This window comes from Hemicordylus capensis, chromosome 4 (genome assembly GCF_027244095.1).
Source record: "Hemicordylus capensis ecotype Gifberg chromosome 4, rHemCap1.1.pri, whole genome shotgun sequence".
Taxonomy (NCBI): Eukaryota; Metazoa; Chordata; class Lepidosauria; order Squamata; family Cordylidae; genus Hemicordylus; species Hemicordylus capensis.
This window is the reverse complement of record NC_069660.1, coordinates 8,834,005-8,860,076: the sequence shown is the minus strand read 5'-3', so window position 1 is coordinate 8,860,076 and position 26,072 is coordinate 8,834,005. Positions and strand designations below refer to the sequence as shown.

The 26,072-nt window shown below is 48.6% G+C and overlaps 1 protein-coding gene across 2 annotated transcripts in view; it reads right to left on the bottom strand.

The window, feature by feature from the left end:
- Positions 1-7,501: 7,501 nt before the first annotated feature.
- PRPF6 (pre-mRNA processing factor 6) overlaps positions 7,502-26,072 on the bottom strand; it is a 48,824-nt gene continuing 30,253 nt past the window's right edge. Inside the window, exons 15-22 of one of the 2 annotated variants that reach the window (XR_008306231.1) lie at positions 20,218-20,337; positions 18,124-18,300; positions 17,357-17,490; positions 17,162-17,253; positions 12,917-13,031; positions 10,023-10,149; positions 8,603-9,369; positions 7,502-8,537 (exon numbers count right to left, since the gene is read on the bottom strand). Coding sequence is in view for 1 of the 2 variants with exons in the window: in XM_053246335.1 (XP_053102310.1) it covers positions 9,217-9,369; positions 10,023-10,149; positions 12,917-13,031; positions 17,162-17,253; positions 17,357-17,490; positions 18,124-18,300; positions 20,218-20,337 (918 nt within the window). In the remaining variant the exon portion in view is untranslated. Of the gene's footprint in view, positions 9,370-10,022; positions 10,150-12,916; positions 13,032-17,161; positions 17,254-17,356; positions 17,491-18,123; positions 18,301-20,217; positions 20,338-26,072 lie in introns of both variants that reach the window. The other variant, XM_053246335.1, reaches the window with a different exon arrangement.

Sequence of the window (26,072 nt, the reverse complement as noted above, 5' to 3'; positions counted from 1 at the left end):
TCCTAGACCCTTGGAAAGGGCCCGATAATGAAAGTACCAAATCCAGTCAATAACATCTGGTAGACTGTGTGTAAATAGATGATGATGATGATGATGATGATGATGATGATGATGATGATCTGAAAAGTAGCCTTAGAGGCTGTAACTGGAAAGCAGCAGGAACCTACGAAGCTGCCTTCTGCTGATTCCGACTCTTGGCCCATCTTGCTCATTATCGCCTGCACTGACCGGCAGCAGATCTCCAAGGTCCCAGGCTGAGGGGTCTTTTCCTGTCCAACCTGGCAATACCTCCAAGGAGTGAAACTGGGACCTTCTGCAGGGCGTACAAAACAGGTGCTCTACCACTTAGGACATAGGGAGCTGCCATATACGGAGTCAGACCAAAGGCCCATCGAGCTCAGTCTTGTCTACACTGACTGGCAGCAGCTCTCTAGGATTCCAGAGGAGTCTTTCCCAGCCCAACCTGGAGATGCTGCCAGGGAGGGGACCTGGGAGTTTCTGCAAGCAAAGCAGGGGCTCTAGCACTAAGTTACAGCCCCAACTCCACACTCCAGACTGCCCCCCCCACCCCCCACATCCCAGGGTAGAGGGGTTGCTTAACCCTTTCCCTCCCTGCTCATTTCCCACTCAAAATGTCCCTTCCCCCCAGTTGCTTTCCCATGCATAAGGTAAAGATTCAAGGTTCTTGTGCCTTTTCCCCTGCAGGGCAATTTTTGGGCTGGAAAATGGTAGGAGGGAATGGGTTACGAAGCCACCTCTTTCTTTCTCCACTGTTGCTCTGCTGGAACTGGCAGATTCCTGTGGCTGTTTCTTGCTTTTTAAACAACAACAACAACAACAACAACAACAAAAACCCACCACCACACACCTAGGGCTTGTTCATGCATCTCCCATGTATCACCCGGTTTGACCCAGAGAAAGTGGACTAATTCTGGCCACTTCTGAATCTAGAGGTAGTCAGTGGCTAGAGTCCCACACACAGCCTGAACTTCCAGTATTATTAACACAGCTACTGGCCTCAGTCTTCTAGGCAGTGCTGCAGACACAGCAGCCCTTGATCTCTGTGGTGAAGCCCTGTGGACCGCGCACTGGAGAAGCAAACCCGTTTAACTTAAATCGCAGCCAAGGAGAACTGCCTGAACTGGAGATTTTCTCCTAAGTGGCCTGAAACACATGCTCCTGGATCTATCTAGCATGCGATGCATTGATCCTTGTCAAGTTAGGTCTCTTCCTATGAAGAGCCGTGGGGCTTTGGCAACCCAGCCAAGGAATTACTGGGGAACATGGAGGAAGAGGGAGGGTCTCGCTTCAAATACAAGTGTGCATTTAAAAGCCCCAGTGAAAGGTTGCCATCTTGTTTTAATTAACCATGGTCTTGTGCTTTTTACACTGAGCAGGGGAAGCTTTTACAATCACTGAATTGCTGGCCTAGGGCAAACTTCACCTGCAACCATTTGCGAGTGTGTGAGGCTGCTCATGATGGCAGAAGAGCAGGGCGAGCAAGTAAAGTGGCAACACCAGGAGAACCCTGCCTTGTGTATACAGCTGTGAACTCCTGCTTTCTTTAGAGTTGCCAGATTTCTTACCTACCTGAGCTCCTTTGCCTTTAATATTTGCATAACAGGAACAAAAAACCAGCAGCTAAAGCTAGATTTTTGTATGAAGGAGAAAGGGTTCTGGATGTGAAGACCGTTTCATGGTCCTAATGTTCCAGCCCGAAATAGGCTGTTCCGAGTATTCCAAGCTCGGAACAGAACGCCCTTCAAATGAAGGACCTGTTCTGAGCTCGGAATGGAATGACTTCGTTGCGATTCGGATCTTTTTGAATGCTCCGAGCACCATTTTGGACTCCAAAATGGCGCTTTTCTGGCCTCTGCGCACATGCAGCCATTTGTGTGGTCAGCACCACCACACAGATGGCTGCTGCACATGCACAGAGGCCAGAAAAGCACCATTTTGGAGTCCAAAATAGTTCTCAGAAGGTTGGTTTCAAGAACGTTGTGGGCATTTGCCTTCCGTTCCAAGCTCAGAACAGAATGAAAATATCGTTCCATGCACATCCCTAGTAGGGGTGTGTGTGGGAGTGTGCGCTCACATGCGCATGCATCTTTCAGTCAGTTCTTCAAAATACACAATAAAAGGGGCCATATCCAAGCCTGGGACTAACTGATCAATCAATGCAGTGGTTCCCAATGGACTACCAGTCTCATCATCCTCAGTCACAATGGCCAAAGGATGATGGAACTGGTAGTCAAACATCTGGGGTGCCAAGGTTGGGAACGAACCCCTGCTTTAAAGCAGCACGTGTATACATGCATGGGTGCGTGCACACACGCTTAAGAGGCTGTATCCACTCAAAAACAAACACATAACAAATTCAATGGGAAGTAGCACTCAGACCAAATGACTTCAAGGTGTGTAGCACACCGCTCTGGGCTCCTTGGAGGAAGAGCGGGATATAAATGTAAAATAAATAACAAACACAACAACAACAACAACTTCCACTGGAACCTGGATTCTGGTACGCATATATCCCCAATTCAGCCAAGCATACCTTGGGCTGGGCTGCTGGGTCTGCAGCCCCCAGGGCAGTGATCAAAGGAAGATGGAAGTGGTGGCTGTTTTTTTACTGACTGCAGGAAGGCTTTTGGTGTTAAAATGTACTTTTATTTGTGCAAACAATTCAAAATGGAACACGCAGCTATAAATGGCTAGGAAGAAGCAAGACGCCTTCGAGAAGAGTCATACAGCTTGCTGCTGCCCCCTTGTGTCCAATCTGCAAAAAGACAGACAGCTCCCTTTATTTAAGAGCTGGAAGATTTTAAGGGAGAGATGCCAGATTCAGACATCATGCTGTACGAGTGTACAGACGTCTGCACACTCATACGTGTTTGTGTGAATGACTGTACCTGTGTTCATTTTAGAAGTGAACCTGGATACAGGTTCAATGCATGGGACAGATAGGAAGTGTACTTCTGTGGCCTAGAGACAACAGTCATGATATGCTTAGAGAAGAGCCTAGGAAGCTGCCTTCTACGGCATCTAGTTGTAGCTGGGGGTGATGGGCATTGTAGTTCAGCAACAGCTGGAGTACCACAGGTTGGGATTAGGAACCCTTGTCTATGCTTAAGAGTGGCTACAGTCTCGAAACAACATGGCAGACTGGCAAATAAGTACTCCTCCTCCCATGAACTGTGAATTTGCTTTGTATTCAACTGTAAATCCAAGCATTATTAGGAGGGGAACACAGAGATAGGGTGGTCGCATAAGCTTTATTCTTTGAGGAACGTAGCCTAAAAGAGGACAATGGAAAGAGGCAGAAACCAACAAGCAATGCTTTGCACAGCACAAAGATATAATGATGGGGAAAGCATCACCTGTTTGTTTTTGCCTCTGTTTTAAAGGGTGGAGGGGAGAGAGGCCACCCTTCCCAAAAGCACATGTAGGAATATTTCTTTCCAGCATTTTCAACAGAATCAACTTAAAATCTTAACAAAGCAGTTCCGTAACATGTCACACTTTGGAAGTTCTACATACAGCTGCCATCTTTTTCCTGCCCAAGCTCTTGTGCTTAATGCTGCAGGGAGGCAGAAGTTTGGCTGGTGAAGCTTCCCTTGTCCCTGCATTGCCATGCCAAGAAAAATAGCCTCTATCCTGCAGCTGTTTAAAGGCCTGGGAGTGCTGCCAGCCACCAAGCTGGAAAATCCCAGTGGTTCGGCAGAGTATTTTGCTATCCTTCCTCATTTCCTATTGCAAAAATAAATAAATAAATAAATAACTGGACTGAAATGAAAAAGATTACTCCTCCATGATGATGTTCTGCTGCGAGAACCTGGGCCTTCTTCCTCACTGGCCAGCCTGCAAGTCTCTTCTCCTCTCCCAGCCTAAGAAGAGCCCGTTTGGATCAGACTGTCTGGGCGCTTTCCCGTAAAATGTTTTGGCTTGGCAGGATCGTTTTGAAAACGTAAATACCTTGCGCAACCCTCCTGCCACGGGAACACACAGCTATTTATCTGCGACCCACACGCCATGTTCTAGAACCAAATGGAAGGAGAAAATCGGAAAGGCGGCATCGGAAATGTGAACGGCACCTTGCTGGCAGCACGAGGACTGTGATGTGGAAACACAGGCAGTACGGGAGCACACTTGACAGTAGTGACTCTGTTGTGTGTAATCTGGAAAGCACTCTAGTCCATCTAGACCAGCAGCCTACTTCTTGCAAGCGACACAACATGAGAGAGAGATCCTAGTTAGAGAGTGTACTTCCCCCTTTCAACCAGCAGAGGAGGCTAGAGGCAAACAGAACCCTCCTCCCTAAAGCAGAATTCAGATGAAGTTACAGCAGAAAGAGGGGCTCGTGTTTTGATAGTCAAATCACACACCAAAGTCCACCGTTGGCATGAAAACTGTCCTCCCCACGGGATCCAAGAAGAGAAACTCAAAAGCACTCAGACAAGCCCCAAAGAACTCGGCGTGGCACTTCCAATTCCAGCTCCTCGACTCTCTGTAAATACACAAGCAGCCTGCATGCCTCTGGCGTCTGGAAGTTTCACCCAACATCTCTACACATTTGCAGGCTTTTCTCCACATCCATAAGCACTAGGAAAACAAGGTTTTCACCCCTAATTTTGCACACACTTGCCTATTGTGTAGTCCTTCAGAGTCTTTTCAAGTGGTTCCCAGCTTTGGTACACCCCAAACTGGCACTGTATAAACAGGAAGAGCCCTGACACAGCCTAAATCTGAGACAATTCCCCACACCCTCCCCCTCCCAAAGACAGGGAGAGCTCAAATTGGCCAAGGGATGCATTCCAATGTGTATGGTATTGCTTAAGCCAGGGCCTCTCGCCCTTGGCTCCCTGGATGGTGTAGGACTACAACTCCCATCATCCCCCACAATGGCTCCAGGGGCAGGGATTAAAGGAGTTGTAGTCCTACATCATCTGGGGACCAGAGTTTGAGAACCCCGGCTTCCGGTTATGCTGTGTTGCCTCAAGGCCTTGCCAGAGGAAAGGTCAGCGTGTTACAGCTTCAACCACTGCACACGTGGATACCTTCTCCTCACCTGTGTGACAAATTCCTGGGGGACTGCTACACTGAGAGCCACCTAATGGTGCAGCAGGGAAATGGAGCATTGGTTTCACTTACCGTGAAGGCTTCTTGCTGTTGCTGGGACCGAGGACACCTCTGGGTTATCCTTCCCGTAAGCTCCAAGGCAGGACAGTTGATTGGATAGAAATAGAAAGCTAGGCCTACTTGAAGCTGAGGGGGATAACCCCGCCCATTTCTTTCGGTCCGAGGTGTGAAAGGCACACCTGTAACGTTAACTTTAACATACCATACAGAAGAGTAACAGATCATAACAAGACCGAATTATACAGAGTAAGATAAAATACAGACCCAGGCTTAATCCCCATGAAAACACTAATACCAAGAACTCAGATGGTCAACCAGGAACAGGCAAGGACCTCAAGAGGTTGGGTCGAGGTGTCCTCGGTCCCAGCAAGAAGCAGCCACCTTCACGGTAAGTGAAACCAACGCTCCATTCTCTGTTGCTGGGACCGAGGACACCTCTGGGACCTACCATAGCGAAGACCCATCTAGGGAGGGACATCCTTGTCTATTCCTGGGGAAGCACCCACTGCAAAACACGCCTTCCAAAGGCCGCTTGAGAAGATGCATGTAGGTCAATTTTATAATGCCTCATAAAAGTGGGAGGATATTTCCAGTTAGCTGCCCTACAAATCTCATGGATAGGAGCATCTGTAGAGAATGCTGCTGAGGTGGCCGCTGCTTGGGTGGAATGAGCAAGAACTTGGATAGGCGGCCGCAGATGTTGGACCTCGTAAGCCGACGTTATACAAGCTCTAATCCAACGTGCAATGGTCGGAGCTGACACGGCCAACCCCATGGTACTAGGATGAAAGGATACAAATAAGTTATTTGTGGTCCTAAAATCCGTCGTCCATTTAATAGATTTTTTGAGACAGCGGCGAACATCCAATTTATGCCATTGTTTTTCCTTGGGATGAACGGGATGAGGACAAAAGGAAGGCAGAAAAATGTCTTGTGATTGGTGAAATGGTGTAGCCACTTTGGGCCGAAAGGAAGGGTCTGGAATCAGCTGAACTGAGTCTTCCTGGAAGATGCAGAGAGATTTAGAAACAGAGAGTGTCCTTAACTCTGAGACATGTCTAGCGAAGGTTATTGCCACCAGGAAAGCCAATTTGAATCACAATAACTTTAAAGATATGTCTGCCAGTGGTTCAAACGGAGAAGACTGCAATGCTTTTAGTATGGTATGTAGGTCCCATGACAGAAACCTATGAACGGTTGGGGGAGATAACTTGGTCACCCCTCGAAGAAAACATAGGAGGTCTCATATTGTGTGGAAGGAGGCAGTGGTAAACGCCTCCTGTATCCTACCAAGGACAACCACAGGGCTCTGTGGGCGCCAGGAGTCAAAAATCGACATGACGGCACACTTTAGTACACTGAAGTTTCCAAAAGCCAGCCAGATGTCCACAGGGCAATGTGCTACCTTCTGTAAATCGCTCACTGTGATTTACTAGGAGGAGAAAGAGGGGGCCTTGATCTGTGCGAGGCAAAGGGCAGCAGAAGGGCAGCCAACTCCCACCCTCTCTCTGCCCACCCCTTTCCTCCAGTGAGCCTGGCTGCATCCCTGCCATCAAGAGCAGGCAGGTGTTAAGAGAGGCTCCGACTGCTAAGAACTGTGAAGTTCCCCTGAGGGCAGCCAGAGAAAGCTGGAGGAAAATGAAGTGCTGCTGGCTGCCTCCCCCCCATCAGCCTTTGTTTTCTTTTAGCTCATCTGACCTCTCTGAGCAGCCAGCGATTCCTAACTGTCGCACAGAGACAATTGGCGGGTGAAGAGGAAAACAAACTGGCAGTCCCTCTGTCCCTCCGCCAGCAGTTCCCTCTGGCTCCCCCTGCCTGTCCCCAGCAGAGCTTACACGCCGGCAGCAGCCAGAGCTGGACTCAACTCAGAGGGCAGCTTCTGGCACTGTGGCAGGAGGCGGCCAAGGCAGCGACTCTCGCACCACTGCCTATTTGTCCACGACATCTGCAAATCAGCATTTTAGCCCCACAAGTCACGCCTGTGAAGTCAGATGGAGAGAAAGGCCTGCCCAGAGCCACTTAACACTGGGAAGCTGCTACAGGGGTAAGAGGCACCTGCAAGGCTGCCGGTTCAAATCCCTGGTATATCCAGCCAAAAGGAGCAGGCAGCAGATGATGGGAGAGTAGCTGTGCCCAGCACTCTTCAGAGCTGCAGCCAGTCAAGAGTCCTGGGCTAGATGGAGCAATGCTCTGTCTGCACACCAAACAGCTTCCCAAGCTCGTACAGGAGGGTGTCTGCTCCTGGCTCCCCCACAGACTGAATCAGGTCCCTGCACCACTGGCCCGATCAATCATTTCCACAGAAGATACCAATTCAGTTCGCTACATGAAGTCCCCAAGTAAGAATCATAACACACAGAAGAGCTCAGGTCCAAAAAGATTGTATTTTACAGCTTCATACTATGTACAATTGTGGCTAAGAGCGCTTCTTCCAACCCAGAGGCCATGCAGAAAACACATGGAAATATCCCACTACGTCCTACTATACAAAGACACGTGGCAATAAATGGTGTTGGGGGAGATGTGGTCTTGTTTCACCTAGGGGTAAAAAGCAGGGGAGGGACTTCTCAAAGCAAGGAGACAAGCTGGGAATGCTTGTTTTCAAAATCCATTTGTACAGACAAGTCACCCAAGACAGAGGCACACAAAGGGAGCAAGTCAGAGCAAATGCATGGGAGGCCTACACGTGTGTTCACTTGTGCAACACCCATTCATTTCAATGGGCCTTGCCCAGAAGCTCCTGTCAAATTGTGCCTCCAACCCAAAGAATGTGTGACCTGCAGCCGGTTCTCCTTGGTGCGGAAAAAGGTTTCATGTGACTATTCTCTTCCCTTATGACTTCCAATGAAACCAACTTCCTCTAAATTTTGTTTTTATACCACACCAATATTTTGAGAAATTTTTCTCCTAGCAAGTCGCTCATCCCATTTTAAAAATAATCTGTTTCTTAATTTCAAAGTAGACCAAAGGTAAACAAATTCCATCAAAACATTTTGACCAGGTTCTACCACAAGTCACTGAGGAGAGAGCTTTAATCCAGGGCTTCTCAAACTTGGGTCTCCAGACGTTGTTCTCAGCCCCAAAGGCCACTGGAGTTCAAGTCCATATGAGAGCTGAAATCCAACATCTGGGGACCCACTCGGATAAGAAGCCCTGCATCTGAGCCTATCTCACTTCAAGCAACATGGTCAGCTTCTTTCTCCTGCCACCCAACATCTTGTTTCTTTGAGTGACGGCTGCCTTAAGTCACTGAGCAGAGGGGCTTCTATCTAAGCCAGGCCACGTCTACAAGGCAGCCCTAAGCTGGTTTCAACGTCATGGCTTCCTACGAGGACCCTGAAAATTGCAGCTCTGCAACAGAGCAGGGGGAAGGGAACCCTGGCTCACCATCTCTTGTTGAACTACAGCTCCCATCATCTCCAGCCAAAATTCATTGTGAATAGGGATGATGGGAGCTGTAGTTCACCAACAGCTGGGGAGCCACAGAGATCCCCAGGCCATGTTCCCCATGAAGCAGAACCATCTCAGCACTCTTGCCAAACTCCAGTTTCAGAGGGATCTCCAAGAACCCCATGACTGGTTAAACTGTAGAAACAGATGGCATTGTAGACAACATGAGATATTAGATGGCAACGGGAGGGCTTTGCTGAGAAGACAGAATGGCTAAAATGAATATTAAAAGGCCCTGGTGGGCTCACCTGCCAAAAGCTTTACAGGGAACCTGCAGAAAACGCAAACCAGAGGCTCAGACATCAGTTTTGTTTTGTTTTGTTTTGAAAAAGGCCTGCCACTCAACTCTCCAGCCTTCCTGCTTCAGGACTGCTGTATAATGGTATGCAAAGCTCTCTCACACACAGAGGTTATTTTGCTCACGGCTGTTACCAGCACAACACACAGAAGTGCCAGGGGAAGGCTTGGCTCCCCGTTGCAGAGCTGAACAGGAAATCTCATCTCCTTTCCTTTCCAAATTCCTGCACATGAGCTTCCACTTGAGGAGACAAAGTCCCAACACATGTGTGCCAAGGGAAGAGGCTGGGCCCCGTCACACGGTCCAAGATGTGGCTCAACACAGCCCAAGCTCTAGAAGGTGTTCTTGATTTTGGCTGCCACCAGCACCAGGATCTCCCCGATCTTCCTCTGCCAGTTGCTGATGTCCTTGGAGACCTCGCACCACAGCTCTCCGTGGCGTGGCTCTGCATTTTCGCAGCGCTTCCTCACCTCTTCCTGCTGCTCCTGCAGGGAGAAGAGGGAATGAGAGGGGAGCTACCTTGACTCTTTGGTTCATGAAGCATCCCTAATGAAACCAAGGGATGCACAAGCTCCTTCCCAAACTCTCTCTCTTTCTCCAACCCATTTCTTCTTTACACCTTTATCCAGTGAGGGGGCTGGTGGCCAATTCACTTTTTCCCCAACAGCAGCACTGCTCTCAGCAAAATGTCCACTCACTTGCTGAATCAATTCTCTCTCTATTGCTCTCAGTGACATGTTGCTTGCCTGGAATCCTGCCGGCTCTCTGCCAAAAAAACTGTGGAGGACCTACAACTTAGTGGTACAGCACATGGTTTGCATGTATCAAATCCCTGGCTGGTTGGTTTTTTAAATCCATCAAAGGATCACATGCAGCAGATCTTCCACTGGAGATCCTGGAGAGTTGCTGACAGATGGAATGAAAGAATGCTTCAATGCGCTATTAGGGAAGGGTGCTGTTTCCCAAGCAAGCGCAGGAGAGAGCCAGACTGTGGGTACAGAAGCTTCAAAGGGGCTTCAAGGAAGCAGGATAGGGCAAGTGAGGAAGAAACTACCCTGGTCCTGCAGCTAGCAAAGCTTCCCAAGTGACGTCACGGTAACAGATCCCATTAAATTAGCAATCTCCTCCTTCAAGTTACCTCAGTTCCATGCTGGAGTTCAAATTTATAGAAAAAAGCCCAGGCATCTCCTAGATCAGAATCTATCTTCACCGTCCGATGAAACCACTCACGAGCTTTGGTTATTTTGCGCTCACTCCAGAATAACCTGGGGAAGGGAGCGGACAGGGATTAAAAGACCAGCTAACCAGACCAGCGGCCCCTCCCTCACAATACAACCAGCAAGCTGGGCATTTGTCTTGACCAGAACCAATCTGCACCTCAGCTCTTTCAGTGCAGAGAGAACAAGTTCCTTGGAAGATACTTTGCCCTTTGTAAAGAGATGAACTGCACAAGATAAACTACTGGTTCCTTTTCAAAGACGAGCTGTTCCAGGACAAGCAGCAAGTTGCATTTTTTCTAACCAAGACTTAGTGGCTCAATATCCACCTTCTCTGCTGAACTGCACTCAGAACTTGCACACCAATCCCCTAAGCACATGGCACACACCTGTGTAGACAAACAGCCATAACACAGCCTGCTACCAACAGGCACAATGAGGAGGAATGGGAATACTGTTCAGTTTGCACATCTAACCAACACTGGGCACAGTGCCACAGGGAATATCTCCTGTGCAAAGTCCACTGAAATGAATGGGAGCCGTGCAAGAGGCATGTTCTGGAGACTGGGTACAATGTCAACATTTACTACCAAATTCGATCCTATTCTCCAGCAGAGAGCAACTGTTAACTATGAAAATCCACCTGGAAAGGAGCCAGTCGAGGACTTCCAAGCACAGATGTGACTGAGGGGATACCCCTGCTAACTGGGCAAAGAGGCACCTTTTACCGTGGTGATTCTCTTTATTTAGCAGGGGGAGAGTAACTGCCCTATCCACCCCCAGCACAGTACTTCCCGTGACTGTTGCTGGTGTCTATCTTATGTTTCATTTTAGAATGTGAGCCCTTTGGGGACAGGGCGCCATCTTATTTATTTGTTGTTTCTCTTTGTAAACCGCCCTAAGCTATTTTTGGAAGGGTGGTATAGAAATCGAAATAATAATAATAATAATAATAATAATAATAATAATAATAATAATAATAATACGTGATGTGCTTAATTCCAAACTTCCAATTTGCACTGCTCCCACAGGCTCTGAAGTGTGCAGATGCATTTTAAGTCTCCTTCCCTCAAGGGAGCAGCTGCATCACCACTTTATACGGGCTGGTTTCCACACAGCAGAACAAAGGATCAGTCAAGATCAAGAAGTTTTCAATTGTTGCTGTTTAGCAGGAAGTCTGTCTAGAGGGCTGAGCAGTCTGTAAAATGTTACGGCCTGATAAACACAATGGTTTTTAAAGCCTGGGGCAGCTGAATGCTGAGAGGGAAGGAACACCACCTGGAAGGTCTGCAGGTTACAGCCCTCGGATACTGTTCGCCAAGGTTCTTTACAAACTTGTTCACTATTGAGAGTGGCATCATAAAGAGGCCAGGACACTGGTCACTTGGCCAAGCAGTTATGGTTGGAAATGCCTGCAGTTACAGCCTATGGCAGTGGTTTCAGGTGAGAGATTTGCAAACCACCTGCCTTCCCTGCGCTGAGGAATAGGGAGGTGCACGGAACTGCAGCGGGGAGGCTCGAAGGCGGTGGGGGTTCTGCTTTAAGAGCTGGGGAGGGTGCACTTACCCCTCCCGCCGCTTTCCCCTCACCGGTGTCCATTTTTGTAACAGCTAATCGGGGCAGCAGCGTACCTCCCTCCCGCCCCACTGCCCCCTGTTGAACGGAAGTTCCAGATGCACCTGTGCATCCAGCATGAGCAGGCACGTCTGGAACTTCCAGCAATCCCGCAAACGGGGGCAATGGGGCAGCTGAGAGGTACGCTGCCGCCCCAATTAGCTGTTACAAAAACGGATGCCAGTGGGGAGAAAGTGGCGGGAGGGGTAAGTGCACCTTCCCTCGAACCGGCAGTTCTTCGAACCGGTTCAGAGGCCCATAAAGGGCCTCCAAGCCGGTTCCATGCACATCCCTACTGAGGAATTCATGTGCTACTGAAACCCTTGACTTAACTCAAAATCCCTCAGACATGGGAACCGCCATCCACATTGTGGGACTAGGTGGCTCCACGAGCTTTAGGTCCTTTGGAACCAACTAGGAAAGCTCCTCCTACTGGCCACATGATGCAGTTTTAAAACTTTGCAAACTTCCTACCTTCAGGAAATCATTTTGGCATTAGGAGCCAAAGAGCCAGCATGTCCGCAACAGACCCCAGACACTGCAGAGGATTCAGGGGCATGTTTTGTGACACAATCCATTCATGTGGAGCAATGCTAGCCGGGCCTGTGGGGTCCTGCCACACTTCATTTGAGCAGCACACGTGCACCACAGAGTACACCCAAGACTCCCTGGCAGCTGCATGTTACCAGGGAAGCTTCAAGGTCATGGGGAAGCTGCATTCCAGGGATGCTTGTGCACCTTTACTCATGTGCTGCTTCCTAAGGACCCCCCGAGATTCCCAGATCAAAACCACAGCAGTGCCTGATAATACTGAACACATCTGGACCCTCACAGGAAGGGATAACTAAATTGCTTTCTAGATTTGAAAGGAAAATGCTGTTTAAGAGGGATGGAAGCTTTCTCCTGGGATAGGAATATGGAAAAGAAAGGAGGGGTGACGGGCACAGGTTTTGGGAAGCAAAGGGTGGTGGAGGTTGGGCTGCAAGGGGGAATAAAGCGCTCAACTCCTATGGGTCCTTGCTTCAATGCTTCTTCTGAGCTCTAAAATCTTTAGGAAAATGCAACAAAACCCACACAGAGGATTAGAAACGTGATAACAGAATCTGAACAGCTTGGGGTTCTGGACGATGTACCAATCTGCTATCTGCCTTTTGAAATTTAGACCATCTCCCCTGAATAATAAAGAGGTTCTGTTACTCACTTGGCCACAGCCAGAAGCACATGGGGATCGTGCTCACATTTCTTCAGGGCATCCACACTCTTGGTCTTCCTCTGAGGTCTGGCTTCCAGGAAGATTGCTTCTGACCACAAGATCCCTACAAGTCAGCACTGAGCGAGTTAGTTCCCTAGAACCCAACCATCATGATGGCCAGGCCAGGCCAAGCCTCTTTCACAAAATCAGTCTTCCCTATCCAATGCAGTAATTTTCATGCACAGCTGCTGTTATCAAAATTTCAAGAGCAGCACTCTTCAGGCTTAGGTCTTGCAGAAGAAACAGATACGCCCTGTTCCATTAGGGCAAGCATAATAAATATACAGACTGAAAGCCATACAGTAATTTGGATTATACAGTCAAATCAGAGTGGCTGAAAACTGATTTCCCACTACCATCATGCTCCTGGGTAGCTGCTCAGTAATACTGCACAGGTGGACTCCTAGCTAGTAGTGACTTCGAAGCCTCTGAAGACCAGGGCCTCTGCAGGCACTCTGCCCACTCACAGGCAGCACAGCTAGGATTGGTTTGTGTTGGGGCGGGGGGGGGGGTGATCATGATCCTGCCTATCCACAGGGGTTAGCAAGAAAGGCCTTTTTGCATGTCCCATCACTGCCAGAAGCACAGCTGGTGGTTGTGGCAGGCAGGATGTGGAACATCTTGCCCAGGAAGATCCACCCAACACCCTTTACTGATCTTCCATCACCTCTTGAACACCTTTTCATTTCAGCAAGCCTTTGCCCTGTCTGACTTTTTTTTCTTTCAAGTATACTATTTTTAAATTTTACTGTCCGCCCTCCCGCCTCTTGCCGTTTAAAGTGGTTTTATTATTATGGATCCTAATTTATTGTGTTAATTGAGCTGCCTTGAGCACAGTGCAGAGTGGAAAAGTGGGATTTAAGAACTTGTAAGAAACAGATATCCAAAGCCAAAGAGCAAAATCCACTTGGGATTCTGCAGGTATGGACATGCAGAGGACGTACTGTCCCTCCCAGCAACAACATCATCCAGTTTGGCAAAGCAGTGCCTTGGGGCATGAGGTAAAAGCTACGCCCTGCACTCCCAACTCAGGGGTCTGCAGAACATGTCCTGCGCAAGGGAGGTTTTCACATGGACTCCCACGACAGGAAGCAGAACGCGCACAAGCTGTATGGGTCCTGGTTCGGATCAAGAGCATCACAGTGTTGACGGAGGGGGCCCTTAACGCTTTGCCCCCACAGTTCCGACTGGGACGCCCTTTGCTGTTATTGGCCTCGGAAGGGAAGCTGCCACTAGCACCAATGGCAGCGACCCGTCCTCTCATCTGGGAAAACAGAGGGGGGAATAATAGGGACCATAACCAACCATGGCAGGGATAAAGGGTTAAAGTGCCCCACCCTTGTGCCATGGTCCCGATCCAGACTCCTACCACCATGGATACTATTTGGGGAGGAGAGATTAAGCACATCGGGCCAATCAAGTGCTTCATGTAACACACAGTTTGGCCCTGAGGTGGGACTGCTTTAAGCACCCCACCTCTTGTTACAACGGGAAGATTTTGCAGTCCTCCTCTGTATTTCTTAACACTCAAGGGCAGACAAGTACGCCCCAGTGACCCGGGCTGGCCTGAACACTTGTGAGCCTTTCCCTCGCCTCACAAGAGAGGACTCTCTCCATAGGAGGCTGCTTAGCCCAGGAGCTTGGCACCAAAGCTGTTCCTGGCACTTGGCTGTGGACAATCTAGCAATTAATTGGGACCACACAGACAACTGAGAAGGAAGTCATTGGGCGTGGAATTTTAATTGCAGCAGATAGACCCACACAGAGTGTCTGTCAACCATCAGCTCTCATCTCTTCAGAGATAAGCAAACAAGACGAAGTACAACCCTCCAGGGAGGAACGCATCAGGAAAGTGAAACATGCACCATCTGGAAGCTGTTTGACGCGTTTTGAAGCAGAACAAGGGACTCTGCAGAGACCTGCCATAGAGTCGTGGACCAGAAAGACAGGCAAGGTGGTACATACAGACTGAGGAAAGCCCATGGGATTCCACTCCTGATTGCCTCAGAGAGTTTTCTTCTTTCATAGCTGGGATGGGGGGGAAACTCCAAGGGAGTTAAATCCAGAGCAGTCAGTTAAAGACAATCAAGGACATGTGGGTCTGTTTCTTAGTTTTTAATTAATGGCTCTGTTCATTTTCTAAACCAAAGCAGAACTTTGGAAGCCCACTGGATGGCATCCAGACCTTCAGCAGAGCAGTGCTGCACCACTGAACCGAGTACTGTCAGAGTGGGGCCTGATCAAAGGAAGGAGTTATGCTTACATGAGAACAGCTCTCCTTTCTTCCTTCAACAGAGCACCACTCTCCTGGATGCTGTCCAGTATGTTTTGAGCACAACTGTTCCACATACAACCAATATTTTCTATGGCTGCCAGAAACCCAAGAGAAACCTGCTTGGAAAAAGGATGAAGTCTTTCCCTGTGCCTCAAAGAGCCCCGCGGCCGTTTAAGGACTATCAAATTCATTCATTCAATTTTATACCGCCCTTCCAGAAAGGCTCAGGGCAGTCAAATGCATTGTGGCATAGGCTTTCGCAGGCTGCAAGAACATTTGTGAGACAAACACTCAAGTGGGACAAGTATATAACTTGAATTCAGAGCAAAGAAAAACATGATGGTAGTGGTGGTGGTGTTCCTTATAAAAACAAGGTGAAGGGTCAAACAATGACAGAGATCAGAGCACAGGAAGCTGCCATGCTGAGTGAGAACACTGGTCCATCTAATTCAGTATTTTCTACACTGACTGGCAGTAGCTCTCCAAGGTTAGAGGCAGGAGTCTCTCCCAGCCCTTCCTGGAGATGCTGCCAGGGAGGTGAGCCTGCAGACCGTAGTAGGTGTGTGCAGAGTACAATACAGAGCACAAATGAGAAAGGTCCCATTAGCATGGCTGGGATCCATTCCCAACTAGCAGCAAGTAGTGCTAAAATCTGTGCTGTGTGTTTATCTATAAACACTTTGTTTTGCCAAATTCTGCATAAAATTCAGCATGTGAGGATAATGGAAGACCACCTACAATGAAATTATATGTTGCTATTGCCAAACAAAGGCACTAAATTATGTCTGGCCACTGCACAAATTGCTCTATAAGCAAGAATCTTTTCAAATATATATTCTAGCCACAGCTTTAAATTTCTTTTCTTTTCTTTTCTTTTTTTAAAGCTGTTTCCCCATTAACTCTGCACCAGGTCTTAGCAAATGGTCTCTTAACCTGCACAGATTAGCACATTCTCTCTTTTGTGCCAACTCCCCCCGCCGCCTTCCCTTTTCAGCAGGATGCCTGCATTGAAGTTAATGCTAATGGTATTTGGCTTTAAACTATGGGTTGCAAATCAGTTTCAAACCCTAGTTTAAAGCTAGCTATGGTTAGCAAGAATCCTAAAGCAGACCTAGTGCTACACCATAGTTAATGCTGAAAAAAGGAGGGAAGGGAAATGTATGTGGGGAAAGAGAAAGGTAGTGCATGAACACATCGGGGTAATGAGATCAGGAAATCTTCAGTCTGTAATGGACCACATCAGTGACAGCATGCAGGGGGTGGGGGAGAGGATGACGACATCCTCAGTTTCCCCTGCTGCGAGTGTGAGCACTGCTTGCGCTTGAAAATCTGAAGAGGGCCGGGGTCTTTGTACAATGCATCTGTTTTGAAAAACATCCCAAAGGAAGCACCTGTTTCCTTTGTCAACAAAAAGACCTGCTTCTTACAGATGTCACCCTCTGAGTTCTGTGGTGTGACTGCTATTCTCCTTCAAGCCCAATTTTCTTGTGTCGTGCTTCTGAACTTCGTATGATCCCCAACCTACCTGACCATCAGAAGCTGGGAGCCGCATTCGATTAACTTTTTAAACCAATGATGCTGTCTATCAGTATTCTTCATACACCACCACAATATTCCTCCAATGCCGAGTTTCACAGCCTGGATTGCCTAAGGCCTATTTAATTTCAGGAATCAATGGGGGACTGTTCTCATCACATTTTTGTTTTGTCACCCAGAGTGCAAAGAAATACTTCTAGATATATATGAACTGAGGGTAGGCAGATTGTGACGGGAGAACACACAGTATGAACTGCAGGTTTATCCTGTTTTCTTGGGAGCAGGCTGCCATCTGGCCAAAATTTGAGCTCTTTGCTTACAAGGAAACAAACTCAGAACCTGCACAAAAGCCTGCATGCAGAAGAAAAATGGCAAATTGTTACCAGAATTGGGACACTCCTGCAGTGCCTTGGCCATCAGCGTGTTAGCGATGTTCTTCAGTCCAGCTCTGTATTCTAATCGAACCGACTCCAGCCTGAAGGAGGCAAGAACATCACATGAAAAATGGTGCAAAAAGTTGTGAGCTTCCAAGGAAGTGTCACTAATAATTCCGAATCCCTAGGAAATTCCTTACTTACCACAGGTCTTGGTTCTTTGGGTTCTTTAAACGAGACTTCTCCAGGATGGCTCTGGCTCGTGTGAGTTGGCCAACCTTCTCTTCCAGCCTAGACAGCAAGAGCCAAAGGGGTATGGAGCTGGGGCATTTCTTCAGCTGTGGAAAGGAAGAACTAACTGAAGCTGGGCACAGCAAGCACAAGCCTGTGCGCGTGCGTGTGTGTGCGCGCGTGTGCGTGCGCTCACACACACGCACCCCTGTAAGAGTTATCATCCTTTGCAAAGACACCCCTGTAAAACTTACCCTTTGCTGTATCAGTTGCACTGGCTGCCAGTGTCTTTCCAAACATAATTCAAAAGTGCTGGTTGTTACCTTCAAATACCCAGATGGGCTTGGAACAGAGTTCCTTGAAGGACCGTCTCCCTCCGCCCACTATGTCACCAGAGCTACACCCCTCACCCCTTTTAACAGCCCTCCCCAGTCTCATGCAGAAGCCGCTCCCTACGGATGTAAGAGGGTGGAAGAAGATGCCTCCACCACGGGGGGCCAGGCATGCAGCGCAATTTATTCGGCTTCAATCCTTCAGAGTCGAACAACTGCACAGGCAGACTATATCACCACATGGTGCTTCTAGGGGACTGATTTTAAAACAACAACAACAACAAAAGTGATTGCCAGTTGATGGTGAGCAGGAGGAGCATGGCTGATGCCAGTGAGTTTCACCCTCCATCCCTCAAAATCTACCAAATGCCAGTCAAGCCCCAGATGGAGAATGGGCTTTCTCCTTACGCCTTGGTTGTAGGCCTCTCGAGCTCTTTCGATCAGTTCTTCTTGCTCCTCTATCTGTCCTTTCATCATCCACAGCTTGGGGAAATCTTCATAGTGCCTCAGGGCTTCCTCACAAAGTTCCTGAGCGGCAGCGATGTTCCCGAGCACCCACTCGAGTTTGACAGACTTCATGAAGACCTGTAAAAACACAATCCCAGGAGCAGCTAGCAGGACCTGTAAGATATGCCCCTCAGAGGATGGAGTCTCAGGGCAAAAGAGATGTGTTGTGGAAGACTGAACCATGGATCTCCAAAAGCCCTCGCAGCTTTTGAAGATAATGGCCCACACCCAGAACGATTGTTCTAATAGCCCAAGGACATTGCCCAGTGACATTGCTCAAAGAAAGGAATGTCCCATCCAGATGTTGTTGCATTAGAAGATGTTGACACATCACACAATGCTTCGAACAAACACCTCCAGAGGAGAGCTGGTCTGGTGGTAGCAAGCATGACTTGTCCCCTTAGCTAAGCAGGGTCCACCTTGGTTGCATATGAATGGGAGACTAGAAGTGTGAGCACTGTAAGATATTCCCCTCAGGGAATATCTTGAATGGATATTCAGGGAATGGAGCCATTCTGGGAAGAGCAGAAGGTTCCGAGTTCCCTCTCTGGCTTCTCCAAGATAGGGTTGAGAGAGATTCCTGCCTGCAACCTTGGAGTAGCCGCTGCCAGTCTCTGTAGACAATACTGAGCTAGATAAGACTCAGTATATGGCAACTTCCTATGTTCCTATGACCATGTGCATTTCAATTCAGGGGAATGCTCAGTTTGCAAGACCTTCAGTGGTTAAACCTTTGTGTGTCTCTTAATGTGTTAGGCCATTGATTGTAAATGGATTTATATTCTTTTAGATATTTTAAATTATTTAGTTATAGTTATTCATTTCAGATTTGTTATAAGCCACTTCCAATTCTTGGAGAGTGAAAGGTAGGAAAGTTTTAAAATAAATGATGATTTGCATGTTGCTCCATTCTAAACCACACTAAAAACATTTAGTTTCAAGAAATGGATTAGAGAAAGGCAGGGTACAAGTAGTTTAAACGAGCAGAAAATAGTGAAGTATAAAGCTGATCAGATGGGATAACTTCACAAGACCACTTCATCACTTAAGGAACATGGTCAGCTGCTGCCTTACACCAAGTCAGACCCCTGATCCAGCTAGCTCAGTACTGCCTACTCTGACTTGCAGCAGGTCTGTAGGGTTTCAGGCAGGCATCTTTCCCAGCCTTACCTGGGGGTATCAGGGATTGCACCTGGGGCCTTCTCCATGCAAAGAAGATGTTCTACCACTGATCTACAGCATCATCCCCCTGTGTGCCTCCAGAGCTCTTCGTGATGAATGGCCAGCCTTCAGGCAGTGCAGCTCTCGTTAATGCAGGGGGTGGGAGAAATGGGTGCAATTGGAGTGCTGGAAACCAGAGCTGCACCTCATTAGGACAAACCACAGCTGACACCATTCAACCACCTGATCTGCAAATGTTCAAGGCACATCACCAAATCTCCCAAATACCTGAAAAACTTGATTTGCTTGTTCCGAAGTTCAGAAGGCAGCATTCTGTTTGGCCAAGGCCATGCTTGCCTCTGTGCCTGCTTGCTTCTGCCTGCCTGGTTTCCTTCTCACTACATCCAATCATTGAACCACCAGGGCAAGCGTGGGCTTCATCACCCTAATGCCACTCCATGCCTGGTGTACAACATGGCTTGGCTTCACCCATCAGTCACCTACCTGCAACAGGGCATTTACAGAGTCTATTCTCTCAACGAATTACAGCACAACTCTGACTGTAGTCATTACTGGGCAAGATACACAGCGTATGGCAGAGCTCCCATTTTGCATATAGTAAAACACCAGGTTCAATCCCTGGCAGCCAAGAAACCTAATGGTGTGGGGCTGGGAAAGGCTCTTTACCTTGGAGAGCTGCCATCCATCAAGAGTTGGAAGTTCTAGGTCAGACGGACCAAAAGGTCTGACTCAGTCCAAAGCAGCAGAATCACATGTTCACTAGGATCTGGGAGGCAGCAATTTCAGTGTGGAAAAAAGCTCCATGAGACTTACCCTGGCTGTTGGGGCACTGCTACGGGCCTTCGCCAACAACCTCCTTGCTCTTTCATATTCATTATTTTCAGATTCCAGCTTCACTGCAGCCAGCCAAATCTCTTCACTGTTGGGGTTGGCCTAGCAAGCCCAAGAAACAGAAAAAAAAATGTACATAAAAGTAGCATCTGATTTAAGATCTGCTTCATTTTGACTGCTTAATCAACCATCCATCAACCACTCCAGGCTGAGTCCTGTTCTCCATCCACTCCAATACAAGCAGCATCTCATGCTCACTAAATACATGCCACAAAGCTTAGCATTTCACAGTTCTATTGCCAGCTTAGGGACTGGAGACCAGCTCCCAATTTAATCAAAGTTGGCAGCCAATTTCTGATGGACCAGCTGCAGTGTTGAAAAGACAACCAAAATGGCACAAGTGAACCAACATCAAACATAAAGAGACAGATAGAGGTTTTACAAAAAAGGATCATCCAAAGTAATAGGTAGCAAGCAATAAGGCAGGCCTCTCTAGAGTGGTACAGGGAGGCCAACCTCCTCTCTGTAGACCCCTCTACTCAAATCTCTTTGTCTTGATTGGTCAAAGAGAGGACCACCAACCTGCTCTACCCACGATGCAGTGGAGGCAACTCTATGGATGGCACTTGCCATTACTGAAAGGGATGGTAATGGGGCAAAACCTCTCCCCTCCCCACCCCTCTCCCCTCCCAGACTGTCACTTTGTTCTGGCTCCTGTCTTGGGACCCTTAAAACAAACTACTGGCTCCAGGCAAGTGCTTTCTCTGAATACCCTGATCCTCTATAAAGTGAATGGCAATAGCAATAGCAATAGCAATAGCACTTACATTTATATACCGCTCTATAGCCGGAGCTCTCTAAGCGGTTTACAATGATTTAGCATATTGCCCCCAACATGCTGGGTACTCATTTTACCGACCTCGGAAGGATGGAAGGCTGAGTCAACCTTGAGCCCCTCGTCAGGATCGAAGTTGTAACCTTCTGGTTACAGGGCGGCAGTTTTACCACTGCGCCACCAGGGGCAAGTCAGAAGATTCCAGACTATGCATGCCCAATGTCATGAAAGATCCCTTCAGACCAATGGCTTTGTGTTTTGCAGCCTAGTTGGTTGACAACACTTATTATGTACTCCATCTGTACTGAAGCCAGGGAGAAATTTAATGAACCATTGTTGGGACAGTTTGGCAGCTCCAGTGTTAAAATTATTGACCTGAGATAAACACACTGCATTCAGAAGTATAACCAATATTTTATTCATTGGGTGTGGACACAGGCCATTACACTAGATAGATCTTCCAGAGTTGGAAGATTTGCTGTAGCTCTACAGAAACAAAATGTACTGCAACAAATAACGTTAGCTGTCAAAATGCACGTGTCTTTACAATGTGCATATAGATTGCCTATATGCACCTTGCTTGCTTGTCTTTATTGATATTATTGAATTCTGGCTTTATCTATTTGCAATGACGTGACATCTTGTAATAGCCTAGCTGGTTAAAAGGTACATTGGTACTCACCGTGAAGGTAGAGGTCACCCAACGTGGGATTACATCCCCCCACATGCTCCAGAAGGCAGGAAGTAGAAATACTTGAAGACCCTTAACCCACTGCATGTGGGCGGATCCCTTCAGTATCTAAAACAGCTCAAGCTTCAGAAACAACATCAATAACATGAATAACAAACTGCCAAACAAACCGATGTAAGACTAGGCAGAAAACATGAGGGAAGGAAAAGGCACAAAATACCCCCCTTTCCAGTACAGAGATCCATTGAGAAATAACCCAGGTGGGCCCTGGGTGACCTCTTCTACACCAGCCAGAAGACACCTTCACGATGAGTACCAATGTACCTTTCTCGGCTGGTGTAGGAGGTCACCCAACGTGGGGAGATACCACAGCACCAACCACGGGAGGGAAAACACAGATAGAAAGACTGGACCTGTTAACCCAGAAGGACCCTCTGCAGGACCCTCCGACCAAAGGCAGCTCTGGCCGCATTGTGCTCATCCAACTTGTAATGTCTGGAAAAGGTGAATGGAGAAGACCAAGTTGCTGCCTTACAGATCTCCTCAAGCGACACTGCTGAAGACAGAGCAGCCGAAGCAGCCGCCGACCTTGTTGAATGAGCCGTGATCTGAGATGGCACTGGAAGCTTCTGTGCCTTGTAAGACTCCACTATACAAGCCTTGACCCATCTGGCAATGATCGCTGCTGACACTTTGGACCCCCTCTTAGAATCTTTGAAGGCCACAAACAACGCATCGGACCTGCGGAAAGCTTCCGTCCTATCCATATATATCCACAAAGCCCGACGAGCGTCCACACAGTGCCACTCTTTCTCTGACTGACAACGAGGATCAGGACAAAACGAAGGTAGGTAAATATCTGCTGCTCTATGAAAATATGAATTCACCTTAGGTGCAAATGACAGATCCGGAATGAGTCTCATCAAGTCCTTGGAAAAAATGCACTCTTCACTGACAAAGCCTGCAACTCCGACACCCTCCTAGCTGAAGTGATGGCAACCAGGGACGCTACCTCCCAAGACAACATCTGCAGCGAAATAGATCTGAGGGGCTCAAATGGAGGAAACTGCAGCCCCCTTAAGACCACGTGCAAATCCCATGAAGGAAAACTGTGGCATACTGGAGGCGACAGGTGGTCCGCTCCCCTCAGAAATTTTCTCAACAAAGGATATTTTGCCTGGAAGGACCTACGCTGAGGAAAGAGCATCTGGACCAAACACGCTGCCTGTCTCCTAAGGGTGTTCGGCTTAAGACCCAATGAGAGGCCATCTTGAAGGAAGTCCAGTAACTCACGTAGCCGGCAATTTCCCGGCTGTAAGGACCGTCTGGAAGCCCAATGCAGAAAACTATGCCATGTCGACTGATAAATTTTGTTGGTGGAGGCTTTCCTGGAAGAGAGAATGGTCTGAACAACACCTGACAGCCTTTCCTTCTTCAACATAGCCCTCTCAGCTTCCACGCAGTCAACTGCAACCACTCCAGTTCCGGATAAAAGATAGGCCCCTGCTGCAGTAGATCTGGACGTGCCGGGAGTCTGAGAGGCTTTTCTACCGCAAGGTCGTCGATCTCGGAGAACCACGGTCTCCTGGGCCAATAGGGAGCGATCAGTATCAGCGATGCCCGTGATTCTCGCACTTCCTTAGACAACAAGAGAGTAAGGGCACTGGAGGAAAAGCATACAGAAGATACGGAGGCCAGTGCACCAACAGAGCATCCGTGGCCTCCGCTCCCCTGGTTGGAAATCGCAAATAAAACCTCCGCAGCTTGGTGTTCTGCTGAGATGCGAAGAGGTCTATCCGTGGCCTGCCTAGCCTCTGAGTCACCCATTGGAACACTGCAGGGTGAAGACCCCACTCTGTCAGCTGGATTTCCTGACGGCTTAGCCAATCCACCTGAACACTGGACATCCCGCTCACATGATGGGCAAGTATGGAAAGAAGGTTCCGCTCCGCCCAAGACAGGAGCTCCATCGCCTGCAGATGAAGAGACTTGGATCTCGTCCCCCCTTGTCGATTTATGTGCGCCTTGGTAGAAATATTGTCCGTGCGCACCAGCACATTTCCCCCCTCGACCGCTGGGAGGAAGGCCTTCAGAGCCAGGAAGACCGCCCTCAGTTCTAGCCAATTGATGCTGTGGCGGGCCTCCTCCACCGACCACAGCCCCTGTGCAGACCTGTTAAGGCAGTGCGCCCCCCAGCCCGACAGCTGGCGTCTGTTGTGACCAAAATCCTCCTTGGTTCCACGAACCTTTTTCCCTTCTCTTAGTTTTTCCAAATGGTCTACCATGCAGTAGACTCCCTCATGCCCCCTGAAATAGGGACCTTCTTGTCACGCTTGAAAGCGATCCTGCGCTGGAAAGGCAGAAGTGCCCATTGCAGTTGGCAAAGATGAAGTCTGGCCCAAGGCACGGAATCCATGGCCGCCACCATGAGCCTGAGTAAGCTTCAGAACGCTGAAAGACGTGCTGCTCGAGACCTTGTAAGCTAAGGACACGAGAACCGCCATCCTGTCCTGCGGGAGGAACAACCTGCACACCGTCGTATCCATGACCACCCCCAGGTGTCAAAGTCGCAATGATGGTACCAAGTGGCTCTTGCCCATGTTTATCAGGAAACCGTGCTCCCGCAGCAGGGACATCATCCTGGACAGCGCCGTCTCCACAGCTGCCGCCGATCTCGCTCGAATCAAAAGATTGTCCAGGTAACAATAAAGGTGGATGCCCTCTGTGCGAAGAATGGCCACCAGAGACTCAACACCTTCGTAAAGACCCTGGGGGCTGAGGACAGACCGAACGGCAGCGCGCGATATTGGAAATGCCTGCCCCTGTAACAGAAACAAAGCAGCTGGCGACTTAGCGGGTGGATCGGAACATGCAGATATGCGTCCTGAAGGCTTGTAACGCTTCTGAAATGGTGCGCAGAGTCTCCATTCTGAATCTCTTTTTTATCACGAACCTGTTGACCGGGCGCAGATTCAAGACCGCCCTTGCGGTGCCGTACTTCTTCGGCACCGTGAAGATCACAGAGTAGACGCCCAGACCCCTCTGGACCAAAGGCACCTCCTCAACAGCTCCTATGTCCACCAGGTGTTGAATTGCAGAGAGCAGACCCTTGTGCTTTGCAGCATTTCTTGACATAGGCGTGAGGAGGAACCTGTTCCCGGGAGGACTGGAGAGCTCCACTCTGTAACCTACCCTTACTATGGATAGAACCCACAATCTTCGATGGACTCTCTCCAAACGGGCCAGAATTCCAAGAGACGTGCTCCCACCTTGCAGCCCTGGTTGTCAGGACTGCTGTTTGGGACCACGAGCCTGAGAGATTAATGTCTGCCGACCCTGGGAAGGAAAGAACTGCTTCCCTTGCCCTCTGGACCTGTTTCACTGAGATCTATAAGACCGGCATGAGTCCCGTTGTCTGAATTGTGGCCTAAAAGCCCTGAATGTAAAAACCTTCTCCTCCTTACGCTGTGCGGACGGCAGTGTCTTTCTCTTATCCTTAGTTTCAATCAAGACTTCCTTGAGGGCATCATCCCCAAAAAGCTTACCACCCACATAGGGTACAGATGCCAGGTTAGCCTTGGAAGTGTTGTCCACCTTCCAATATTTAAGCCAAATATTACGCCTGGCCAACACCCCTGCGCTCACTGCTCTAGCCGAGAAACGCACACTGTCAAAAGTAGCATCTGCCGCGAGGGCGGCTGCTCTTTGTAAACAGAGGAGCTTGCGGTGCATCTGAGCTTGATCAGTAGGGGGGTCATTAAGAAGCTCGTCAATCCACAGCACAGAGGCCCTAGAAACTAACCAAGCTGTGGTATCAGCTCTAATAGCCATGGCAGAAGATTCATGTGCCCTATGCAAGGCAGCCTCAGCTTTTTTATCTGCCTGGTCCTTGAAAGTGGAGTCCCCATCCTTAGGGACTACCACACCACTAAGGAGGGCTCCAAGGACGCGTCTGACAGAGGAACCCTTAACAAATTAAAAGTCTCCTCCTCAAAATTGTACAATTTAGAAGCAGACGCTGTTGCACGCTTAGCCGCAGAAATAGAAGCCCATTCCTCCTTAATGGAGGAGGTAAACCCCTCTGGCATGACAGCCCTATGAGAGGGAGTCTTAGACTGAGGAAGCACCAGAGCCCCTTTGGACACTGGAGTATCCTCCTCAATAACAACAGCTTTTAGACCTAGAGCCAGGAGAGATTGATTAATAATGGGCTGAGCATCCTCCACCAGGGACAGCCTTTGATTTTGTACTCCTGTCCCCTGATCATCGGGGATTTCACCTTCTTCACATGAAGACGACAACCCCAGGTCC